This window comes from Schistocerca nitens, chromosome 6 (assembly GCF_023898315.1).
Source record: "Schistocerca nitens isolate TAMUIC-IGC-003100 chromosome 6, iqSchNite1.1, whole genome shotgun sequence".
In the NCBI taxonomy this organism is placed as follows: Eukaryota; Metazoa; Arthropoda; class Insecta; order Orthoptera; family Acrididae; genus Schistocerca; species Schistocerca nitens.
In genome coordinates, this window is record NC_064619.1 from 229,543,191 (window position 1) to 229,566,395 (window position 23,205).

The 23,205-nt window shown below is 43.2% G+C and overlaps 1 protein-coding gene across 1 annotated transcript in view; it reads left to right on the forward strand.

Moving 5' to 3' along the window:
• Positions 1 to 1,176: 1,176 nt before the first annotated feature.
• LOC126263298 (uncharacterized) overlaps positions 1,177 to 23,205 on the forward strand; it is an 83,707-nt gene continuing 61,678 nt past the window's right edge. The window contains exon 1 of the mRNA XM_049960385.1: positions 1,177 to 1,786. Coding sequence (XP_049816342.1) covers positions 1,233 to 1,786 — 554 coding nt within the window. The 5' untranslated portion in view covers positions 1,177 to 1,232. The remainder of the gene's footprint in view (positions 1,787 to 23,205) is intronic.

The window sequence follows — 23,205 nt, forward strand, 5'->3', positions numbered from 1 at the left end:
AGTTGGAATTAAAATCCATGGAGAAGAATTAAAATTTTGAGGTTCGCCGATGACATTGTAATTTTGTCAGAGACAGCAAAGGACCTGGAAGAGCAGCTGAACGGAATGGACGTGTCTTGAAAGGATGATATAAGTTGAACCTCAACAAAAGCAAAACGAGGATAAAGGAATGTAGACGAATTAAATCGGGTGATGCTGCTGGAATTAGATTAGGGAATGAGACGCTTAAAGTAGTAAACGGGTTTTTCTATTTGGGGAGCAAAATAACTGATGACGGTCGAAGTAGAGAGGATATAAAATGTAGAGTGGCAATGGCAAGGAAAGCGTTTCTGAAGAAGAGAAATTTGTTAACATCGAGTATAGATTTAAGTGTCAGGAAGTCGTTTCTAAAAGTATTTGTATGGAGTGTAGCCGTGTATGGAAGTGAAACGTGGACGATAAATAGTTTGGACAAGAAGAGAATAGAAGCTTTCGAAATGTAGTGCTACAGAAGAATGCTGAAGATTAGATGCGTAGATCACATAACTAATGAGGAGGCACTGAATAGGATTGGGGAGAAGAGAAGTTTGTGGCACAACTTGACCAGAAGAAGGGATTGGTTGGTAGGACATGTTCTGAGGCATCAAGGGATCACCAATTTAGTATTGGAGGGCAGCGTGGAGGGTAAAAATCGTAGAGGGAGACCAAGAGATGAATACACTAAGCAGATTCAGAAGGTTGTTGGTTGCAGAAGGTACTGGGAGATGAAGAACCTTCACAGGATACAGTAGCATGGACAGCTGCATCAGACCAGTGTCTGGACTGAAGACCACAACAACAACAACATGTACTTATAAAATAATAGGACACCTTACTTTTGGGATTACCCTCGTAACAATGTCCCCTTTGTCAAAACCGGTTGTATCAGTGGATTTCCGCATTTGTGGCCCGTATCTTCACAATAATGATTGCCCATTCGTCTCTCTTCCGCTGACATTCTTTCGTTAATGCGTTACGTGCCCGCAACAACACCAGAAGGCATTCAACCTCGCAGTGGGGGGTGGTCATAATATTTTTGGCTCGTCAGTGTAATCCACGACTTTTATTTTTCATAGCTAAAGTCCTAACGGAAGTGGGACACACTGTTTATACAGGTGTCCTTTAGTCAAATGTCTCCTTTTTGTGGGTACCTCTGCACTCTGTGGGTACCTCACTGAATACGAAGAACAGCAGTGTGCAATACCTCGGCTGACATGTCAGCAACATACGGGCGCCGCGACCGGCAAGTCAGCGGACTGCGGTGGCGGCGCCGGCTGACATGCGAGCGCGCCAGCCTGCGCCGGGCGACGTGTCGGCGGTTGTTGCAGCCGCCCATCACCTTGCCGCGTGCCTGCCTGTTCGAGGTGGAGTGGGACGGCGACGGCGACGGCGACGCCACCGACCACAGCACGACGTCGTCGCCGGGCGGCGAGGCGTCGGCGTCCGCCTCGGCGTCGGGGTCGCGCCGCTGCCCGTCCGAGGACGACGCCCTGTCCGACGAGTTGTCGCTGGCCGACTCGGAGGACGCGTCCGAGGAGGCGGCGGTGGGCGGTGCCGGGCTGGCCGCGCTCGGGGGCGGCGTGGGCGGCTGCGGGCCGGCGCGCGGCGGCGGCGGCGGCGTCGCCGTGCGCAAGATGTTCACCAACAGCCGCGAGCGCTGGCGCCAGCAGAACGTCAGCGGCGCCTTCGCGGAGCTGCGCAAGCTCGTGCCCACGCACCCGCCCGACAAGAAGCTCTCCAAGAACGAGATCCTCCGCATGGCCATTCGGTAAGCGCACAAAACAAAACACAGTAGTTACTTCAGAATGAGATTTTCACTCTGCAGCGGAGTGTGCGCTGATATGAAACAGCCGGCCGAAGTGGCCGTGCGGTTAAAGGCGCTGCAGTCTGGAACCGCAAGACCGCTACGGTCGCAGGTTCGAATCCTGCCTCGGGCATGGATGTTTGTGATGTCCTTAGGTTAGTTAGGTTTAACTAGTTCTAAGTTCTAGGGGACTGATGACCTCAGCAGTTGAGTCCCATAGTGCTCAGAGCCATTTGAACCATTTGATATGAAACTTCCTGGCAGATTAAAACTGTGTGCCGGACCGAGACTCGAACTCGGGACCTTTGCCTTTCGCGGGCAAGTGCTCTACCAACTGAACTACCCAAGCACGACCCACAACCGCCCTCACAGCTTCACTTCTGCCAGTACCTCGTCTCCTACCTTCCAAACTTTACAGAAGCTCTCCTGCGAACCATGCAGGCAATGGTACCGAGTATGTGTCTCGGTCCGGCACACAGTTTTAATCTGCCAGGAAGTTTCACAGTAGTTACTTACTTACCCCTAATGATGAGCCAAAACATTATGACCACTGCACAATGCGAGATTGAATACCGCCTGTAGTCCGATTAAAATTACTTGATAGCTGACAAGCCGGCCATTGTGGCCGAGAGTTTCTAGGCGCTTCAGTCCGGAACCGCGCTGCTGCTACTGTCGCAGGTTCGAATCCTGCCTCGGGCATGGATGTGTGTGATGTCCTTAGGTTAATTCGGTATAAGTAGTTCTCAGTCTAGGGGACTGCTGACCTCGTATGTTAAGTCGCATAGTTATCAGTCATTTGAACCATTTGGTAGTTGACACTTCACGCGTCATACCTAGTTTCCTTCACGGCACGCCCAAACCGTTCGCTGTTGCCAAATTGCCGCAACAACTGTTCACTTCACTTCCAATTCCTTGCCTGCCATTCTTTCATGGCGTGCTTCGATTCCAAATCATGGGTTGATTGATTGATTTGGGTTCAAATGGCTCTGAGCACTATGGGACTTAACATCTGCTGTCATCAGTCCCCTAGAACTTAGAACTACTTAAACCTAACTAACCTAAGGACATCACAGACATCCATGCCCAAGGCAGGATTCGAACCTGCGACCGTAGCAGTCGCGCGGTTCCGGACTGAGCGCCTAGAAGCGCGAGACCACCGCGGCCGGCGATTGATTTGGGGGAAGGGGACCAAACAGCGAGGTCATCGGTCCCACCGGATTAGGGAAGGATGGGGAATGAAGTCGGCCGTGCCCTTTCAAAGGAACTGTTATGTATGAGGCGGAACTATGGGCCTAATGGAAAAAGGGTGACCCGGCTGAGTTACGCAATTTGACTCTTAGTCTTATCACGAGTTGTGGCCATTAATTGCACACGTTAATCACGTAGGCTCGCGTGAGGATCAATGAACTACACTTGACGGAATGTATCTGGAACATCTTAGGTGATTAAAAAGTAATAGACAGGAATACAGTTAAATACTTAGCTTTAATTTAGCATCAGCGGTGAACGTCGATCTTGACCTTGTACAATAATATTTACAAGTGCAGTTATAGACTGAACTGCGAATGCTTCTTTACAATTCTGATTGCTTCACACATACAGATCAATTGTCAATGCATAAACTGTATGTGGCGCCTGGCTAGGTCGCAGCTATTGACTTAGCTGAAGGCTATGCTAACTAGCGTTTCTGCAAATGAGATCTCTGAAGCTATAACAAGTGAACCATTCCTATTAAAGTATGCTGTAGAACTGGCCAGTGCGCTAGCTTGTCGCGTAAGCCAAGACGAGTGGCGGCGCTCGGTCTGCTAGCGTCGACAGTGGCGACTCGCGGGTCCGAGGTGTACTGACCTACAACCCAGCAAGTGTGGTGCCTTGCGGTGACACCACAGGAACTATCACGGCATTTGCCCAAAGCGATTTAGGGAAATCACGGAAAACCTAAATCAGGATGGCCGGAGGCGGAATTGAACCGTCGTCCTCCCGAATTTGGGTCCAATGTGCTAGCCACTGCGCCACATCGCTTGGTCCGAATCATGGGTCTGGTACTTTTATTTCGTATTTCATCACGCATAAAAACCACAGCAAAAACACACACAGACACACACACACACAGCAACACAATGCTGCTAATGAATGACACACGTTCCATACACAGCACTAACCTAACAGTACTGGATATTTCCGCACAAGATTCGTTTCAGCGTCATATATACTGTTATCATAATTACAGAGATCGACCTGCAATAGGTAAGCTTCGACCAACATTCCATGAAGCCGAATGTTGAAGACTGCAATTCATTATTGCAACAGTCACAACAGTCATACAGTGTTGTTACGTAGTGCAGTACTTAGTGTATAATCCTGTCGTGTAGAAGATCGTAGGTTCGAATCTCGTCAAATGTATGGTATTTTTTAAAGTTCTAAATCTTATCAAAAAAGTTTGATTATTATTTTTGTTCGGTTAATTGTTTTAAATGCAATTCTTCTGATTTTTAATTCTTTACCACGTTATTTTCAAAATCGTTTTGACGTTATTTGCTCTTACTTTTCTTCCTATCACTCTTTTTTCGTTCGGAATGTGCCTGTAGTCTGCCTATAGTCTGCAACTAAGTGACAATGAGGACTGCTCATCGGTTGGTAACGCGGAAGCTACTGTAGCCAGTGCGGGGATAGTTTCAGGTAACCAATGATAGTAAAAAAATAGTTTGCTTTTAGCGTTGAAATTGATTTTAAAAATTTTTATTTTTTTGTGTGTTTAGTTTGCTCGTAAAGGTTCGCTTTAATCGCCGTAACATAGCGATCGCGAATTTTTTCTGCCGCAGATTGTTGAGCATCGTTCCCTCGGATATTTTGCACATCACGAGGTTTTTATTACCACAGCACTTGAGTTTAAATTCATATGTAGAAAACGCCTTCAGTTATTGGTCACTTAAACTCAGATGTCGACAAAACATTTCGCGTTTCCGACATACCTCGCGGTGGACAGTTCCAACATTGGTCCGCGTTGCACATTAACAGTATTTGTGAAGTGACCCGCCGTGTTAGTGTGTCGCCTATAGTCGAGCGGTAGCCCGCAGCCAAAGTGGCAACGCTGTACCGGCAAGTTACAGAAGTCAGCTATCAAGTAATTTTAATCGGATTAGAGTGGCCTCGCGGATACGTGATGCGGTAAGGCGGTAAGGGGAGCATATAAGGCGAGGAGATATATTGAGGGAATCTTTTTTGTGACAATCTCGACCGCATATGGGGAGATCCACTGACATAAACGACTGACGAAAGTTATGGCCCGGCGCCTGGGAACGTGAATCTCAGAAACGAGGAAGGCAGTGGGCTGTTCGCGTGCTGCTATGGTAGGGAGAGAGGAAAAGTACATGAAATGTATTCGCAGTTGCGAATGCGATCAACCATCAGCTGTATGACGACAATGAAAATTTGTGCCGGACTTGCAGACTGTCACCTTAACCACTTCGACTATCCGTACACGACTCATGGCCAGACCCCAGCCTCCATATGTCGTCGTTCCTGCGTCACAACCAGTATTCGTACACACATTATGTTAGTCTCGTACAGGGGAAAACATTTTAATCGAAAGTCGCTGCTTGGTATCGGCAGATAAATAAGACAATGCGGTGCCTGTGTTGCTAAGAAAAACGGTGCAATGTTCCTTCAGACATGCATGCATGTAGCTTGTGAGTTGATAGTTGTTCGTGTTCGTAACTGCTACTACATTAAATGTATTTGATAACGTCTATAGTCGCCGCAGTGCCTGTCCGAAGGAACATTTAATCTTTCTTCTTAACAACACAGGTACTGCAATGTTGTACCTATGGAAAATGGTTGAAGGGCAACTAAGCAACAAGATACTGATCGTCCAGGCTCATTACAGAACGTTCTGTGGACCATCAAACACACCAACCTCTATCTTTTCATTTGACAAGCTAGGCACAAAACTCTAACAAATTGCCTCATGTCACACAGTTTTATATGCAGAGTCATAAATACGATGTTATTTCTGTCGACAAGTGGCTGATGTTTGGATCATCAGGTTTCAGATCATATCTCGGTGACCATTTCGACTGCACCATTTCCACATACACAAGCAATAACAGGAATACGTGGCCAAGGAGAAATAAACTATTTTATGGTCAGTGCAGATGATCCGTTGGTGCATGTGATGCTGCAACAAATCAGTGACACTCTTTACGTCTTCATATTCTTCAACCAAACACGCTGAATGGCCATTTGGAACAGCATCAAATAAATTTCCATTGTGGAGGACACACATAATGCTCCGCTTCGAGCTATCGATCATCAATCGCCATTCAGTTGCGCTATAGACTGAAATTCCCATCTCTTCAATTAAACCTTTACGTTGCAACATACAAATCCATCATTACTTCGAAAGTATTGCAAAAACGCACTTTCTCTTGATCGGAAGACGGATATCTTAGCTCCTTTTTCAATCAAGTTTTTCTCGCGGAGTTTTCTCCGAAGCTTTTTTAGATAGTCTCAAATTATGTGCCAAATCATTAAACTCATGCTGCTCAAATCACTTGCGTCGCAAAATCTTCGTCGTAGGGTTACAGAACGTGGAGTCCGGAGGCTTCTCTGCTCTCTAACGCGGGATAGGCGGCTATCCTTATTAGATATGACATAGAACACAGTGCTCGTTCAGGCGCAGCTCTTTGGGAGTACACCGTTCAGCGCACTTTTTTAAACATGTGCTTTTGCAGCAGGCGACCATTATGTGTTCCAATGATGACCCAACGATGTCGTCAGTTTCGATTACAGAGGACATGGAATAATCGAGATTGGATCGTGACTCTGAGGAAACGTGTCGACTTGTCGGATGAACTCCGTTTTTTGCTACACCAGGTCGATAGTCGTTTCTAGATGTGGTGATATCCAGTTTAATGGTTAAGCCATCGGCATACGAACCGTACATTCGAACGTTGAGCATGCCAAGTTTCTGACATCATACCATGGAAAAAGGACGTCCTTCAGAACATGCAGACTGAAATCTAGCAAGTGAGATATTCTAAACGTGGGTCTGAATGTAGACCAATGAAATGGAAGAACGCCTGCTACGTCAAACGACTGCATCCGTCTTCAATAGAGTATCGCGAGACGGCATAGTGACTTTCAGTTGAAGCCCATATGTATGCCAATATACGCTGTTTCTAAGCACCAGCAAAGTGAGGATCTCTGGAAAAACCCATCGTTAGTTCCGTTAACTGTTGTAATAAAATGACGGAAAAAGTCGTATTGGTGGTTAAAAAATTATTGTAATTAGGTATTATAAAAGTAAGCCATTTCATGGCAACAGCACGTTGAGAATTTTCTTGATACAAATTGTTATAATTAAATGTCAGTTTATAACTTCTCTAAATTAAAGCTTTCAGGAGATGGTAAGATAGAAACCAGGGGCGTGAGTCACTCATGGCCGGTGTAGCGTAAGGATCAGGGTGACAGGTAACAGGTGATGTGTTGCTGGTTCGAGTCCCATAAGATCAAAACATTTTTTATTAACATTCGCATTTTGTAATGGGTTCTGATACTTCCTAAGTAGTTTAATAGAATTATATACTATAATATTCGATGTTACGTAAATGTAAATGCTCTCTTTCTGAGGAATGAGTTTGTTCGATTCGTTACATCTACAAGCTTGCACTACTTGTAGTTAGACATTTTGCAATTTCTTGTTTCCAATTTTGTATTTGACATGCTGTAAAGATTGTGCTACTGAATAGGAGCAGTGATCAAGTAAGAATGACCTTATGATTTTACTAAAAAGTGAGAATGATGAAATAATTTGTATGTTGTGTGGAGAATTATTGTACATTTGTTTTTTTTTTCTTTTTTATTTTCACACCTGATACAGGTAGGCCAGCAGCGGCATACTACGCCGCTCTGCGACCACATATAAGACTAATGATACAAAAGGAGACAATCGCAGAACAGACATGGTGGATATATAAACGGAGACATACAAAATTAAAACACACGGAGCCGTTGACGGGCACAGTGTCCAAAATAAAAACTTGCAGAAACGTGGACACGCACAGAAATTTCAGAGATGACACACGCAAACGTTGGAGCACAAACGATGAAACACTGGAACACTAACACGGTGGCACACACAAACACTAGGCGATGATGTCCGGCGCGCGAAAGTTCACTATACGTGTACGAGTCCGGGAACCTGCCAGAAAGGGGAAAAGGTGGTGGAGGAGGGAGAGGGGAGGGGGTATATGCCAGTGGCTGGAGAGATGTGAGGGGGAGGAAAGAAGGTAAGGTGGTTAGGGGAGGCCCGGGGGGAGGAGGGAGGGAGGAAGGGAGGAGGGAGAGAAGGGAGAGAGGGTGCCCTTGGGAAAAAAAACACAGGGGGTGGATGGGGAGGATCAAAGTTGGTAGGAGGGGTATATGGAGGGGATAAGGGCATCATCAGGGAGGGGGAGTTGGTGGAAGCCACCTTGGGCGAGGGTATGGAGAGTGGAGAGATGGAGAGCAGGTGGGATGTGGGAATGGAGGTGCAGCAGCGGACAGGGATGGGAGAGGATGGGAGAGACGAGTGGGTGAGGGGGATCCAGTTTGCGGGAGGTGTAGAGAATCCATATCTGTTCGAGGAAAAGGACCAGATGCGGGAATGGGATGAGGCCATATAGGATCCGTGTGGGGAATGGCAGGCGGATGCGATAGGCGAGGCGGAGAGCATGGCATTCTAGGATTTGAAGGAATTTGTAAAAGGTAGGAGGGGTGGAGATCCATGCAGGGTGGGCGTAGCAGGGCGGATGAGGGATTTATAGGTGTGAAGAATGGTGGAGGAGTCCGGATCCTATTTATGGCCAGAAAGGAGCTTGAGGAGACGGAGGCGGAAGCATGCCTTGGCTTGGATGGTCTGGAGATGGGGGGTCCAGGAGAGGCGACGGTCAAGGGTGACACCAAGATACTTGAGGGTGATTTTTTTTTTGTTTTTGGTCATCAGTCTACTGACTGGTTTGATGCGGCCCGCCACGAATTCCTTTCCTGTGCTAACCTCTTCATCTCAGAGTAGCACTTGCAACCTACGTCCTCAATTATTTCCTTGACGTATTCCAATCTCTGTCTTCCTCTACAGTTTTTGCCCTCTACAGCTCCCTCTAGTACCATGGAAGTCATTCCCTCATGTCTTAGCAGATGTCCTATCAACATGTCCCTTCTCCTTATCAGTGTTTTCCATGTATTCCTTTCCTCTCCGATTCTGCGTAGAACCTCCTCATTCCTTACCTTATCAGTCCACCTAATTTTCAACATTCGTCTATAGCACCACATCTCAAATGCTTCAATTCTCTTCTGTTCCGGCTTTCCCACAGTCCATGTTTCACTACCATACAATGCTGTACTCCAGACGTACATCCTCAGAAATTTATTCCTCAAATTAGGGCCGGTATTTGGTATTAGTAGACTTCTCTTGGCCAGAAATGCCTTTTTTGCCATAGCGAGTCTGCTTTTGATGTCCTCCTTGCGCCGTTCGTCATTGGTTATTTTACTGCCTAGGTAGCAGAATTCCTTGACTTCATTGACTTCGTGACCATCAATCTTGATGTTAAGTTTCTCGCTGTTCTCATTTCTACTACTTCCCATTACCTTCGTCTTTCTCCAGTTTACTCTCAAACCATACTGTGTACTCATTAGACTGTTCATTCCGTTCAGCAGATCATTTAATTCTTCTTCACTTTCACTCAGGATAGCAATGTCATCAGCGAATCGTATCATTGATATCCTTTCACCATGTATTTTTATTCCACTCCTGAACCTTTCTTTTATTCCCATCATTGCTTCCTCGATGTACAGATTGAAGAGTAGGGGCGAAAGGCTACAGCCTTGTCTTACACCCTTCTTAATACGAGCACTTCGTTCTTGATCGTCCACTCTTATTATTCCCTCTTGGTTTTTGTACATATTGTATTTGACCCGTCTCTCCCTATAGCTTACCCCTACTTTTTTTCAGAATCTCGAACAGCTTGCACCATTTTATATTGTCGAACGCTTTTTCCAGGTCGACAAATCCTATGAAAGTGTCTTGATTTTTCTTTAGCCTTGCTTCCATTATTAGCCGTAACGTCAGAATTGCCTCTCTCGTCCCTTTACTTTTCGTAAAGCCAAACTGATCGTCACCTAGCGCATTCTCAATTTTCTTCCCCATTCTTCTGTATATTATTCTTGTAAGCAGCTTCGATGCGTGAGCTGTTAAGCTGATTGTGCGATAATTGTCGCACTTGTCAGCTCTTGCCGTCTTCGGAATTGTGTGGATGATGCTTTTCCGAAAGTCAGATGGTATTGAGAGGCATCCACATGCCTTGCTCATACTGTGGCATCAAGCAGTCAGGCCTGCAAGATGAGTGGTCTGCCAAGCGAGTGGATTCATTCTTATTTATCGAGTAACATGAACTCTCGTACTCACAATTAAGTTACAAATTATCCTCCTGTGTGAATAATACGCAACGGAAACGCACATCTGACTATCAGTAATGTATACCTGAACTATCGTTGTCGGTGTTGGTCTGCTGTCGATTCTGATGGGTGATAGGACGGCCATAAATGGTGATACAGAAATCTAGGAGACGGAAGGAAGGGGTGGTTTTGCCTACGATGATCGCCTGGGTCTTGGAAGGATTGACCTTGAGCAGCCACTAGTTACTCCAAGTGGTGAACCGGTCAAGATGGGATTGGAGAAGTGTTGGGAGCGTTGCAGGCTGGGGGGGGGGGGGGGGGAGGAGGGCAAGGAAGGCGGTGTCATCGGCGTATTGGAGAAGGTTGACGGGGGTTGAAGGCGGCGGCATGTCCGCCGTATACAGAAGGTACAGAAGAGGGGAGAGGACGGAACCTTGGGGCACACTGGCGGAGGGGTAGAAGGTGTAGGAATCCGTGTTATGGATGGTGACATAGGATTTCGCACTGTTTGTAATGGAGCTTTTATAAGCTGACTGGACATGGTACTTTCCTTTTTGCCTTATAACATGGTCATAGATACTTAAGTTTTTATTTAAGTATATTACAGATAGCACAAAACGACCAGAGATGTAGACAAGGGAGGAAATGGTCGTTTTAATAGAGCTAACGTAGTATTTTTATGCCCATGTATTTCGTAAACAATGTGATTTGCGAGCCAAACACAGCTGACAACTGCCGCTGGGGCGCGCTGTGATCATATAAACCAGGTTGAGGCACACGTACCAAAAGCACAAGTCGCATCGTTCTTTAACTAGGCAAGCCAAACGTTGACGTCTGAAAGCATGGCCCCTACTCTGTACATGCACCGCGGCAGGGACGCATGCCGGTTGGGGCAGGTTTAGGCTATGAATGGCATTCATCTGGGCTTCCGTGAAATGTGTAGTAGTAACAGAAGGCACCGTAGCAGCTGTGGACCACATGGACATTATCAAGCACCACCTACATCCCTTCATGCTTGATGTCTTTCCGACGGTGAAGGTTTCTTCCAGAAGGATAATTTGCAAGCCGTCGAGTGCTTTAATCATAAATATGTGTCTGACTGATGCTTAATGTTATTATTATTACATAAATAAAAGTATTATCTTCTCAATAACCTTCAAATCGTGAGCTACACGATTAATTTTTATGTATGAATTAGTGAATTTACTCACAGCACTTCTGTTGCCTATACCTGTGATCACTTTCAGAACTCAAATTAATAATTAGATTAATTAATTTATTAAGACTGAATCTTAAATTGCTGGTGTACCCATACACTACCATAATAAAATAAAAACAGTGAATAGTTAAGGGAATATGAATGAGAACAGTGGCGTCTTTAAGTTTACAAAATAATGACAACCTTTATTAATCCTTCTATAACCACAACTAGCTTATAAATTTAAAACAAAAATGACAAACACATATCAGAAAAGGGATAGTGTTTGATTGGGAAAGCCTACATCGGGGTGGAAGCTATACAAATTCTCCCCTGAATTAATTCCTTTTACAACACAATCTGACTTTATTTACATGAATCCACTGTGAAAGCCAACTCTATTCAAATGGAATCAACCACGATCAGATACACTACAAGGGTTAGTCAAATGAAAACCTTAAATGTATAATAACAAATCGAATTTTCGCGCCGTTGTCCTGTAAGTTGGTAAGCGTGCTAAAAACAGCGTGCAGAATGGCCTGTAGGTGGCAGCATAGTGCAGATGCACACATACCGCCACAGTATCAGTATAAAGATGGCCGCCCCACTTGCGACTTGCCCCAGGGAAGAAAAGCGTTCTGTTATTCGGTTTTTGCGTAGTGAAGATGTGAAACCTATTGAAATTCATTGACGAATGAAGGTTCAGTACGGTGACGCATGTTTGTCACAGCAGCAAGTCTATGAATGGAGTAGGAAGTTCGCAAATGGTGTGACTTCAGTGGAAGATGCTCCTCGTCCAGGTCAGGCACAACAAGTTGTGACTCCACAGAACATTGCAGCACTTGAAGCCATAGTGAAGGAAAACCACCGAGTGACACTGAATGACATTGCAGCATGTTTACAGATTAGTCATGGGTCAGCACACCACATTATGCATGATGTGCTCCAGTTTCACAAAGTGTCTGCAAGATGGGTGCCACAGCAGCTGACCCCTGAAACGAGAGAACGACGTGTTGATGCTTGTGAAGAATTTCTTTGGCGTTTTGGACGAGAAGATGATGACTTCCTAGCAAGAATCGTTATTGGGGACGAAACCTGCGTTCACTTCCACCAACCGAAAACGAAGAGAGCGAGCAAGGAATGGCGCCATTCCTCATCACCAAGTGATTTCCGTATGTTTGGACCACTCAAAGATGCAAGGAAATAAGTTCCATTCTGATGAAGAGGTATGCCACGCAGTGCATGGGTGGTTGCATGGACTACCTAAAGAATTTTTTCTAAAGGGATTTATACACTTTGTAAGCACTGGAGGACTTGAATTGAGCGTGGGGGAGATTATGTTCAAAAGTGAAACAGCTTTGTATCACTGCTGAACAATAAATAATATTTTTAAAAATATTTAAGGTTTTCATTTGACTTACCCTCGTGTAAACTAAGGTTCACCTGAGAACAGGGAGCTGTGAAAATCATTTAACAACCCTCTTCCGGTGCAGCGGTATTTTACCCTTTCACCTTGATTCAGGTGGCAGCAGAAATCAGCGTGCTGTGGAGGAGGAGCAGCGCACTGCCGCAGCTGTAATTTTCTAACGCGTCCACGAAAATTTGCAAACTACGAGGTCTGGCGTTCTGATTATTAGAGTGCGGGAAACTTCCCTATCAGAGACCTGAAGTTCCGGCAGATTTCAATGTGAGGTGCACCTATTCGCTGATCTGGCCAACCAATTTGACTCACACGCATGACGCTACATGCTGGAATGGTCAGTCGTCAGACAGCCGACTCAGGACGAATTCGTTCACCCTCGTGACACACATATGTCTGAGAAGATAAGCAGTTCCAGTGTCAGTACATATGGAAACTGTTAGTGGCTCTCAGTCCACCACAAGATGCAGACCACAAATCAGGGAAAGACCTGAAGGTCTCCGTCGGGAGACGACGAGAAGCCGAAGAAGGCAAAGGATCACCACCACTTTTCACCAAGCCTTGATACGGGAACCGAATTAGCAAAAAAGAAAATCATCTCCACATTGCACAAACCAATCGCACTGCTCTCTAACCGAGCGTGGTGACGCAGTGGTTAGCACTCCGGACTCGCATTCGGGAGGACGACAGTTCAAACCCGCGTCTGGCAATTCCTGATTTAGGTTTTCAGTGATTTTCCTAAATCGCTTCAGGCAAATGCCGGGATGGTTCTTTTGAAAGAGCACGGCTGACTTCCTTCAGCTGACTTCCTTCACTATCGTTCCATAATCTGATGGGACCGATGACCTCGCAGTTTGGCCCCCTCCCCGAATCAATCAACCAACCAACTGTGCTCTACTCATCGAATCTCCCATCTTGACTGTTCTATTGGTCTGGTAGCCAATCTAGACACAGCACCGCGGTTCCCACGCTGGGGGAGCAAGCCTTCGCTTTGCGTATCCTGAGAGGAGCCAATCATCGATTCCAAATCTCTGTTGTCTGAAAAAAGAAGATTTTAGACTAGGGAGGCGTCGTTCTCACGGTCAACATGGCCATGTTTTGGCAAAAAAATCTACCTAGACGGGACCTCATTTACGAAGACGTCTAATCTTTCCGGGCCTACCATTTCCAGGTTCTGAAAGAAGGCTGTTAAGCTTCCCAGACAGTCGTGCCCGTGAAATATGTTTTTGCCGCTCACTAATAGAACCTGGCGTCATGAGAGTTACAAACTTGCTTCCATTAAACACGCCCACCAACTTCTAATGTGAGAATGCATGGAGTTTTATGACCTTCCCACTGTATGCATAAAGGCTCAGTTTACCACGGTCTCTCTTAAATGGCTTCCTCTACCCACTTTCCTCTAGCTGACCTCCTTTGCTACAGACTGCCACCTGGTTCAGGTTAAATGCTTTGCAAACCAGCGTCTGTCTCTCCAACCCTAAGAGGAAGGAGAGACCTTCGGCCAGAACTCCCTTTGCAGGTACGATCCACTGAGTGCTGCTTCCCAGAGTCACCCACACAACCTGGTTGCTGCACTCAGCATTTATGGCCCCCAATTCATCTCTATCCCTGTTCTCTGTCACCTCCACTATGGCCCCTAGATTAAAAGTTCTCTACAGGTTATACATGCAGTTATAAGAACATTGTGCCCACAGTTTCCCCATGTAAAAATGTCATAACCTACACATACCAAATGTAGTACTGGGGAACACCGAGCTCATGACCAAACACTGTAACCTCCCCACAGAAATTTCAATGACAATATTTATTAGTAATGGAGACAGAGCTAAGTGTAAGTTCCCCAGAGAAATTTAATGACAAAGACAATTAAATAAGGATTAGCTATCTGACCCAAGTATAAGTTTCTCATAAAATGAAAGTCAATTCAGTGATAATAAAATCTCAGTCACAATGAAAATGCAAATAGACCGAAATGTCAGTCTTTGGCCCTGTGCAAAAATCAGAATAAATTTCTTACCTTAGTATAACTGCATGTGAAATATCTGCTCTTATTCTGCACCACAGCTTGGAGGAAATATATCGCAATAATTAAATTTTTTTTTGAAGTAAACTGAAACTTTTGTTTGAAGGAAATGGAAGGAAATCAAATGATTCTTTTGTTAGAAATTGCTTTGAAATAAAAATTATTATTGGGGGCGATTCTTACACAAATTAGTTACAGTTAATTTACATCATTAGCTGAGCGCAATGCTGCTTAATAATATACCTTGTCCTGAATCTCGACCATTGCGGTGCCGACGCCCGCCGACTGCTCTGGGCTACCACTACTGACAGACTGCTCTTCGCTACTACTACCGACAGACTCCTGTTCGCTACTGCGAGTCGAGCGTAACTGCACTAACTACATACTCTCTGGTCAGAGATTCTGTGGCTCGCCATCGCTGCCCATGAAACGTACGCGTTTCATAACCCGCCACTGGGGGGGGCAAAAATTTGGCAGCGATGGTGAGTCATTTGGACTTGCCAATCGCGGCAAAATTTTTCCTTTAATTAATCAACTTTACAATTTACAGAATATTCAGATATAGTACATGAGTTAAATGTGGTGCACATGCACCGAGTACAAAACATTTCAGACAAAACAAAATATAAGTACAAAACATATTAGTAAATCATAAAAATGTATATACAAATTATTTGATAGATAACAAAGTGCACACGCACTGTAAGATTCTGTAGCATTTTCGGAACAAATAAATAGAATGGCAAAATATCATGTTGACAAGTGACATGAGTGCACATGCACTGCAGTTCAGAACATATCAGCATATGGCGAAATGTATATACAATGAGTAACAAATGACATAAGTGCATACGCACTGAAGTATTAAACATATCACGAAATCATAAAAGGTATACAGAATAAGCACAAATCATATTGAAAAATGAGAAAAGTGCACAGGCACTGAAGTTCAGTAGAAAACATATTAACACATAAGTGCACATGCACTGAAAAAACTTTTGAACATTTTCATAACAAATAAACGCAAGGGTAAAAAAATCATCAAATCACAAAAAGTATATACAATATAGATGACAACAGTGCACATATACTGCACTTCAGAACAAATCGAAAAAATGTCTTTAGCATTTTCACAACAAATAAACATAATGGCAAAAAATCATGTCGACAGGTGACATAAGTGTACTTGCACTGGAGCTCAACAAATCGAAAAGAAATGTATAGGCCATGAACATAAATGATGTTAGCTAAAATGATTTTCACTATTAGGATAGGAAAGGAAAGGAAAGGATTGCATCATGGTTGTAGCACTTTAATTTGCACACAGCTGCACTGAAAGTCCATATCTTTCCACAGAATCACAACACCAAGTGATACAATCTGCAGTTCAGAAGCATTTATCAACGTATCAAGACACTGGAACGTCGTAGTAATATTCCATGCTATCATTTGGCAGTACACCAGGTACACCAAACAGTGGGACCATAATAACGTCTTCATCGCTTACGGTGGTGGACAGCATGTCGTGTCAACACCACGCTCTTAAGAGGCACACCAACGTAAAATTAGTGCAAAAACCAAATATAGTGCTCCATGATAATGAGGATGGACAAGACAATGGATGTTACAATAATTTCAGGTAGTTAGGTCAGAAGGTGAAGGACATTAACTAACACACAAGTCTTGATTAGTGATTACATAAGTAGTTTGCGGCATCCATAGTCTAGTTATTGAACATTTCTGTACCATGTATTTTAGTATTACAGAATAATGTTCATAAAATTAAATTATTGCCATCATGGGTAGTCGTATTACAATAAACAGCGGCAGTCTTGGGCCAGTTACAAACCATGTTACAGAATAATGTTCATAAAATTAAATTATTGCCATCATGGGTAGTCGTATTACAATAAACAGCGGCAATCTTTGTCCAGTTACAAACCATGTTTAGTATGACAGAATAATGTTCATCAGAAGTCTTAATTACATTAATTATTGGCACTCAGTGGCCATTTACTAAAATCATTATTGAAAACAAGATCTAATTAATGGCATAATTAATAACATAATTTATATAGTTACATTAATTATTGGCACTCAGTGGCCAGCAAGTATTGAATAGTATAAAACATTGTTCATCATTCAGTATTATTCAGATCATTAAGAAGTCATTATAAAAAAATCAGTTAATTACAATCATAGCATTAATAATCATGGGCATTATAAGTAGTCTCATTACAATAAACAGTGGAAGTTATTAGCCAGTTACAAAATTACAATCATAGCATTAATAATCATGGGCATTATAAGTAGTCTCATTACAATAAACAGTGGCAGTTATCAGCCAGTTACAAAATTACAATCATAGCATTAATAATCATGGGCATTATAAGTAGTCTCATTACAATAAACAGTGGCAATTATTAGCCAGTTACAAAGCATTATATATATATATATATATATATATATATATATATATATATATATAATATTTTTTTATTTTATTTTATTTTTTTTTCTTTGAAATAAAAATTATTATTGGGGGCGATTCTTACACAAATTAGTTACAGTTAATTTACATCATTAGCTGAGCGCAATGCTGCTTAATAATATACCTTGTCCTGAATCTCGACCATTGCGGTGCCGACGCCCGCCGACTGCTCTGGGCTACCACTACTGACAGACTGCTCTTCGCTACTACTACCGACAGACTCCTGTTCGCTACTGCGAGTCGAGCGTAACTGCACTAACTACATACTCTCTGGTCAGAGATTCTGTGGCTCGCCATCGCTGCCCATGAAACGTACGCGTTTCAACACATGAAAGTTAATCTAACTGACAATGTTAAAGTGAGAGAGTGGCATGCCACCCCTCAAACTACTCAACTCATAACGTCATAATCGTACTACAGTGGACAGAGGAGCCAGACTGTTAAGTCAGGTTGGTGTATTGGCTATTACATTCACCTGATATGAACCCAATGGAACATATCCAGCACGTTATCGGGCGCCAGCTCCACACCCAGAAACCACTGGTGGGTAATTTACGGTGATTGAGTGACCCGTGCCTCGACATCTGGTGCCCCTACACCCAGAAACCGATTGTGGACTTGTCGAATCCATACCATGCACAATCGTTGCTGTAGTACAGTGGGCCAACATGCTTTTGAGGAACTGGTCATAACTTTTTGCCTCACCAGTGTCCATCTCCCCCGTGAGAAGAGACCACTGGTTTTAGAATCGTAATAGTGGGGCATCACTGCAAATACCTGCCTATTTTACTGTTATTTAATTAATAAAAATGATCCGTTACACACAATAATACATAAGTTGGTTTATTTAATTGTGGAGTTTGTTCTGGACATAGTACAGATATTTTAAGTTTCACGTCTAACGGCAAATACCCGATGATAAATTAATTCACTGAAATGGTTAGCCTTTAATTAAGGACACTGTGGCAGAAATAGAAATTCAGTTACTGTATAGCTGCCGTGGACAAGTCACAAATTTACAGTATTTGCGTGAATTTTCAACAGGAAATAGAAAAACAAAAAGAGGTCATCAAAAGGTCAAAACATCGCCTTTTATTTGGTTTCACTGCCCCATCATTCAATGACCAGTCTGAATAGTGTGTATCAACATTTGGAGTAACGTTATATCGAATAATGACACTTTAGAAAAAAAAGTAAGCTATATAAGAGGCGAAGCCGAAGCAAACGGCATCAATATTTTTTTGGAGAACAAAGAAGTACAACGAAAGGACTTTTTTATTATGTTGTTACTCTGCCAAGAACGGACAGAAGATTCAGTTAACGTGAAAAAAAAGGTGTTCGAATTACTGCGAAGAGGTGAATGTCTGGCGTTTTTCTTCAGTCTTGTCAAAAGCCACAGTTACTTTGTGAGTGGATTCACAGGCTCATTAAATTATTTTCTGAAAATGATGTGACCTTCAGTTTACTGTTACTGCAATGTATTTTATCTTTCCGCAAAAAGTTTCGGTGGGAGCTCGTCTTCGTCACAGGTGCTAATTACAAAGGATTCCGTTGTACATCCTTTGATTTTTGTAATTGAGCTGGTTCGCAACATTATTACTAAAGAGTACCCTGTATGTAAACATTATGTATTTGAGTTCGAGGCACACGTGCGTGCGCGTACACGCGCAGTCTTAATTTTTGCCTGGGACAATAACAACAGTAGCTCAGGAATAAATTAAATTAGTTCCAGTCCCAGAGTTCAATCAAAGTTTTCGGGAAGTTTCCCCCAGTACAGGAACCGAAAGTCCCCTCCCTAAAATTCGCAACTGGGATTCTTTGTGACCCACATCCAGAAATTTGGCAGAAAAGCCGAAGTTCTACAAGAGCTCTCACGAGTTGGCAATTAAAGCTTTTAAAAAAAGATATATAATGCCCAACTCTAGCACACGTGGCATTTAGTTGAGATGACTGTCATTCTACAATGAATTAGAATCGGATGTACCTTTCTTTCATGACCAAAATCAGCAATTGGTCGTGTAGAAAAGAAACTCTGTCCTCGTGTGTTTCGAAAGATCTCTACAGGGTATCCCAGGAGGAATTGTCAGTATTTACGGACATGACAGGAACGATCATTTGAAACAAAAAACTTCATACGGACACATCCTATGCTGAATAGTTTCTGAGATAGAAGACATTTAATGCACATTGTTATTCCTTTTCTGTATTACTCAATACACTGTCAAGTTTAAACACATGCAGCAACTAGAACATATCACAATTTGCGTTTTACAAGGTATTAACGATAAATGCTTTTTTAAAACATATTCACCTCTAAGCATTACTGAAGACTTCACATTACAGCTGTTGTACAGTTCACAATACATGTTCAAGTACCCCACCGTTTGTTTCATTGCACTTTTTGCGCTCTTGGGACACAATGTGGTGTTGCTTCTCCGAGTGGTTCTGCACGTTCAGTAATGAGGGCAACAGTGTCCATAGTGCGACCAATCAGTTCAACTCGCGTATTCACCTTTCGTTTGTACACCTCAGACTTCATCCAACCCCATAACCAAAAATCTAATGGCGTCAACTCTGACTATCTTGGTTGTCAGTTAACTGCATTGCCACAACGAATCCAGCGATTACGGTTGAGATATTCGCTCACGTGTCGGGTAAAATGTGGAGGGGTTCCGTTCATGCTGCTTCGCCAAAGGAAAGTCCTAAGCGTGTTCAACAAAAGAAATTTACAAAAAATGTAAATAATTCTGTCCCATCATTTGCTCTCCTAAAATGACTGGACAAACTAACATGCTACCGATCATGCCGCACCAAACACTGATCGAAAAATGAAATTGGTTACCACCGCAACGTGTAGATTTTCCTGCCACCGTCGATGATTATTACGTGTGCTGTTGATTCCCTTCCATGTAAACGTGGCGTCATCTGTGTAAGTATCAATGGAAGCAACTGCTTGTTATTCAAACAGAGACAAAATAAAAATTATGTGGTATCGTCGCCAGTATGAAGATTGTGGACATGATATGAGTGAAATGGGTACAAGTTTTTCGCCATACAATTGTTCGAGGGACACATAGGTGTAGGAAGTCACCGTGTGCAGATGGTAGGGCTACGCTGCACCATTTCAACAATATGTTGCAGTTCCTGCACTGGTTGTTGAACTGTATGTTAAGAAGCAAAATGGGAACTTGGAAGAATGCCTGACTTACAGAATGTGCTGAAAACTGTGGTAAACGCTCCAGGATCAGGAATTATAAATGTCGGAAAGCGCCGATGGCCGGCCGTGGTGGCCGAGCGGTTCTAGGCGCTTCAGTCTGGAACCGCGCGACCGCTACGGTCGCAGGATCGAATCCTGCCTCGGGCATGGATGTGTGTGATGTCCTTAGGTTAGTTAGGTTTAAGTAGTTCTAACTTCTAGGGGACTGATGACCTCAGATGTTAAGTCACATAGTGCTCAGAGCCATTTTTGAAAGCGCCGATGGCATTTTTAGGCAGCAGCTCCATATCTGCAAAATGTTCAAATGTGTGTGAATTCCTAAGGTACCAAACTGCTGAGATCATCGGTCCCTAGACTTACACACTACTTAAACTAACGACAACACACACGCCCATGCCCCTGGGAGGACTCGAACCTCCGGCGGGAGGGTGCATATCTGCATTTTCTTCATTAGTGAAGATGTGTGACGTGTGTACAGACATAGGATCGTTAATCGATGCTTGTCTCTGATACATTGTCAATGCGTCGCACTACTTCACTCACGACACACCATGGACAACTGGCGGGTTCAGCATGGCGGTTTAATGGCAGAAAGACATCCTGAGCAAAGAGGTAGAAAGCAACGAGGCACGTCGGGCTAGAACAAAACGTCAAAGAGATTGGGTGCAAAGTAGGTAAGGCACATACGTCGCTCGCCCAAAAACAAATATACATCAAATGCTTTGTACGCCAGAAATCATACGGCATAAGACATGCGTCCATAGGAACTTTCTTGCTTCAAATGAGCGTTCCTCTCAAATACCTGAATATAGGAACCATTTCGTTCCATTAACCAACTATGAGCATTACAAAAACATACATACAAATCGCTGGGTAAGTGTCAGCATACCGACCTTTTTTTTGCCATTGAAACAAGCTCATTTGCATTGTTGCTTTTCTGAATTGAAATTGTTTTATCAGTCGGATAAGGAGGAGTAACTGTTCATTACACGTGAAGTGTCCTTAACAATGAAGGTATGAACATCCGAAGATTCATAGAGTTCCAAATAATCTGATAGTGGCTTTAACATAAGCCGTAACCGTTCATAATAAACAAATGTTATTGCGATCTCGACTGTTGTTTTAACCAATATACCGAAATATTGATCATTCCTCCTGGTGCACTTTGTATGTGGCTTTGAACTCACATTCTGATCATCAAGCACACCCAGAAATTTTGAACATTCCGTTTTAGATATTTACTTTCCTGTATGGTTTGTTTCTATTGAACGTGATTTATCCTGACTTGTGTGAAATAGAATCACCTGTGTTTTATTCTAAATTAAGTTGGCTCAAATGGCTCTGAGCACTATGGGACTTAACTTCTGAGGTCATCAGTCCCCTAGAACTTAGAACTACTTAAGCCTAACTGACCTAAGGACATCACACATATCCATGCCCGAAGCAGGATTCGGACCTGCGACCGTAGCGGTCGCGCGGTTCCGGACTGTAGCGCCTAGAACCGCTCGGCCACTTCGGCCGGCCTAAATTAAGTAACAGACGATTTACACCGGTAGTCGATCAATAAGTTTTCTGTGAATTTTTTTGTCCCAACTGTTATTGCACCTTTATACAGTTTCATCACATCATCAGCGTAGATCTACTCTAACAGTAAGAACAACATCTATGCAGACGTTGAACCCAGAGCAGAAGTTTGCCACTGTTCATAAAAAGATTCATTACGAAAACTGTGTGAGCAATCTATCATGACTCGTCCTTTCCTACGAGTTAAATGTGAAGTGATCGATTTACTCATTGTTCCTTGAAATCCATAAACGCACTTTCTCCAGAAGAATGTGATTTGCACGATAGAAAACTCTTGTATCATAAAAAAATCTCAGTAGAGGATATAAGTCGAACATTTCATTGCATGGTTGGTGAAACGGTAGATGGCATATTCAGTGGACAAGCCCTTCTGCAGTCCTGATCTTCTAGAATCCTAACTGTGACTGATTCAGATTTGCAGATATGCTCAACCTTTCTTAAGTACATTATCTTTTACAAAATTTTTGAGAAGGATACCAATAACGAAACTGGCTGATAGTTGCAATAACTTCATTATGAGGGCTGTAAAAATCATATAACATAGTTTCTTTGATGATACGCCTTGTGAAATTATTGGGTCACGGAGTTGAGTATAGTAGCTATATCAGAACTTGCATTTAATATTTTGCAAGGGGCTCAAATCCCCGTCCGGGGATTCGGGTTTGATTTTTCTGTGGTATTGCTGAATCACTTCAGGCGAATACCGGAATACTTTCTTCGAAAAGAATTGTCTCATTTCCTCCCTCATCCTTGCTCCTTCGGAGTTCTCCGTCTCTTAAGAAACCGGTCATCGATGGTACGTCAAATTCTAATCTTCCTTCTAGTCAACACTCAAGAAATCAACGACTAAATTAAAATAATGCCACTCTTTCTTAGATGTGATCAACTTGAAAGAGGATCTAAAACTGCAGTAACAAATGAAATTGAGAAAGTGCATTCCACATTACTGAGCAATCGGCTGTTAAAAGCATTTGAAACATCTGATACCAGAAGCATTTCGGATAAAAGATAACGTTA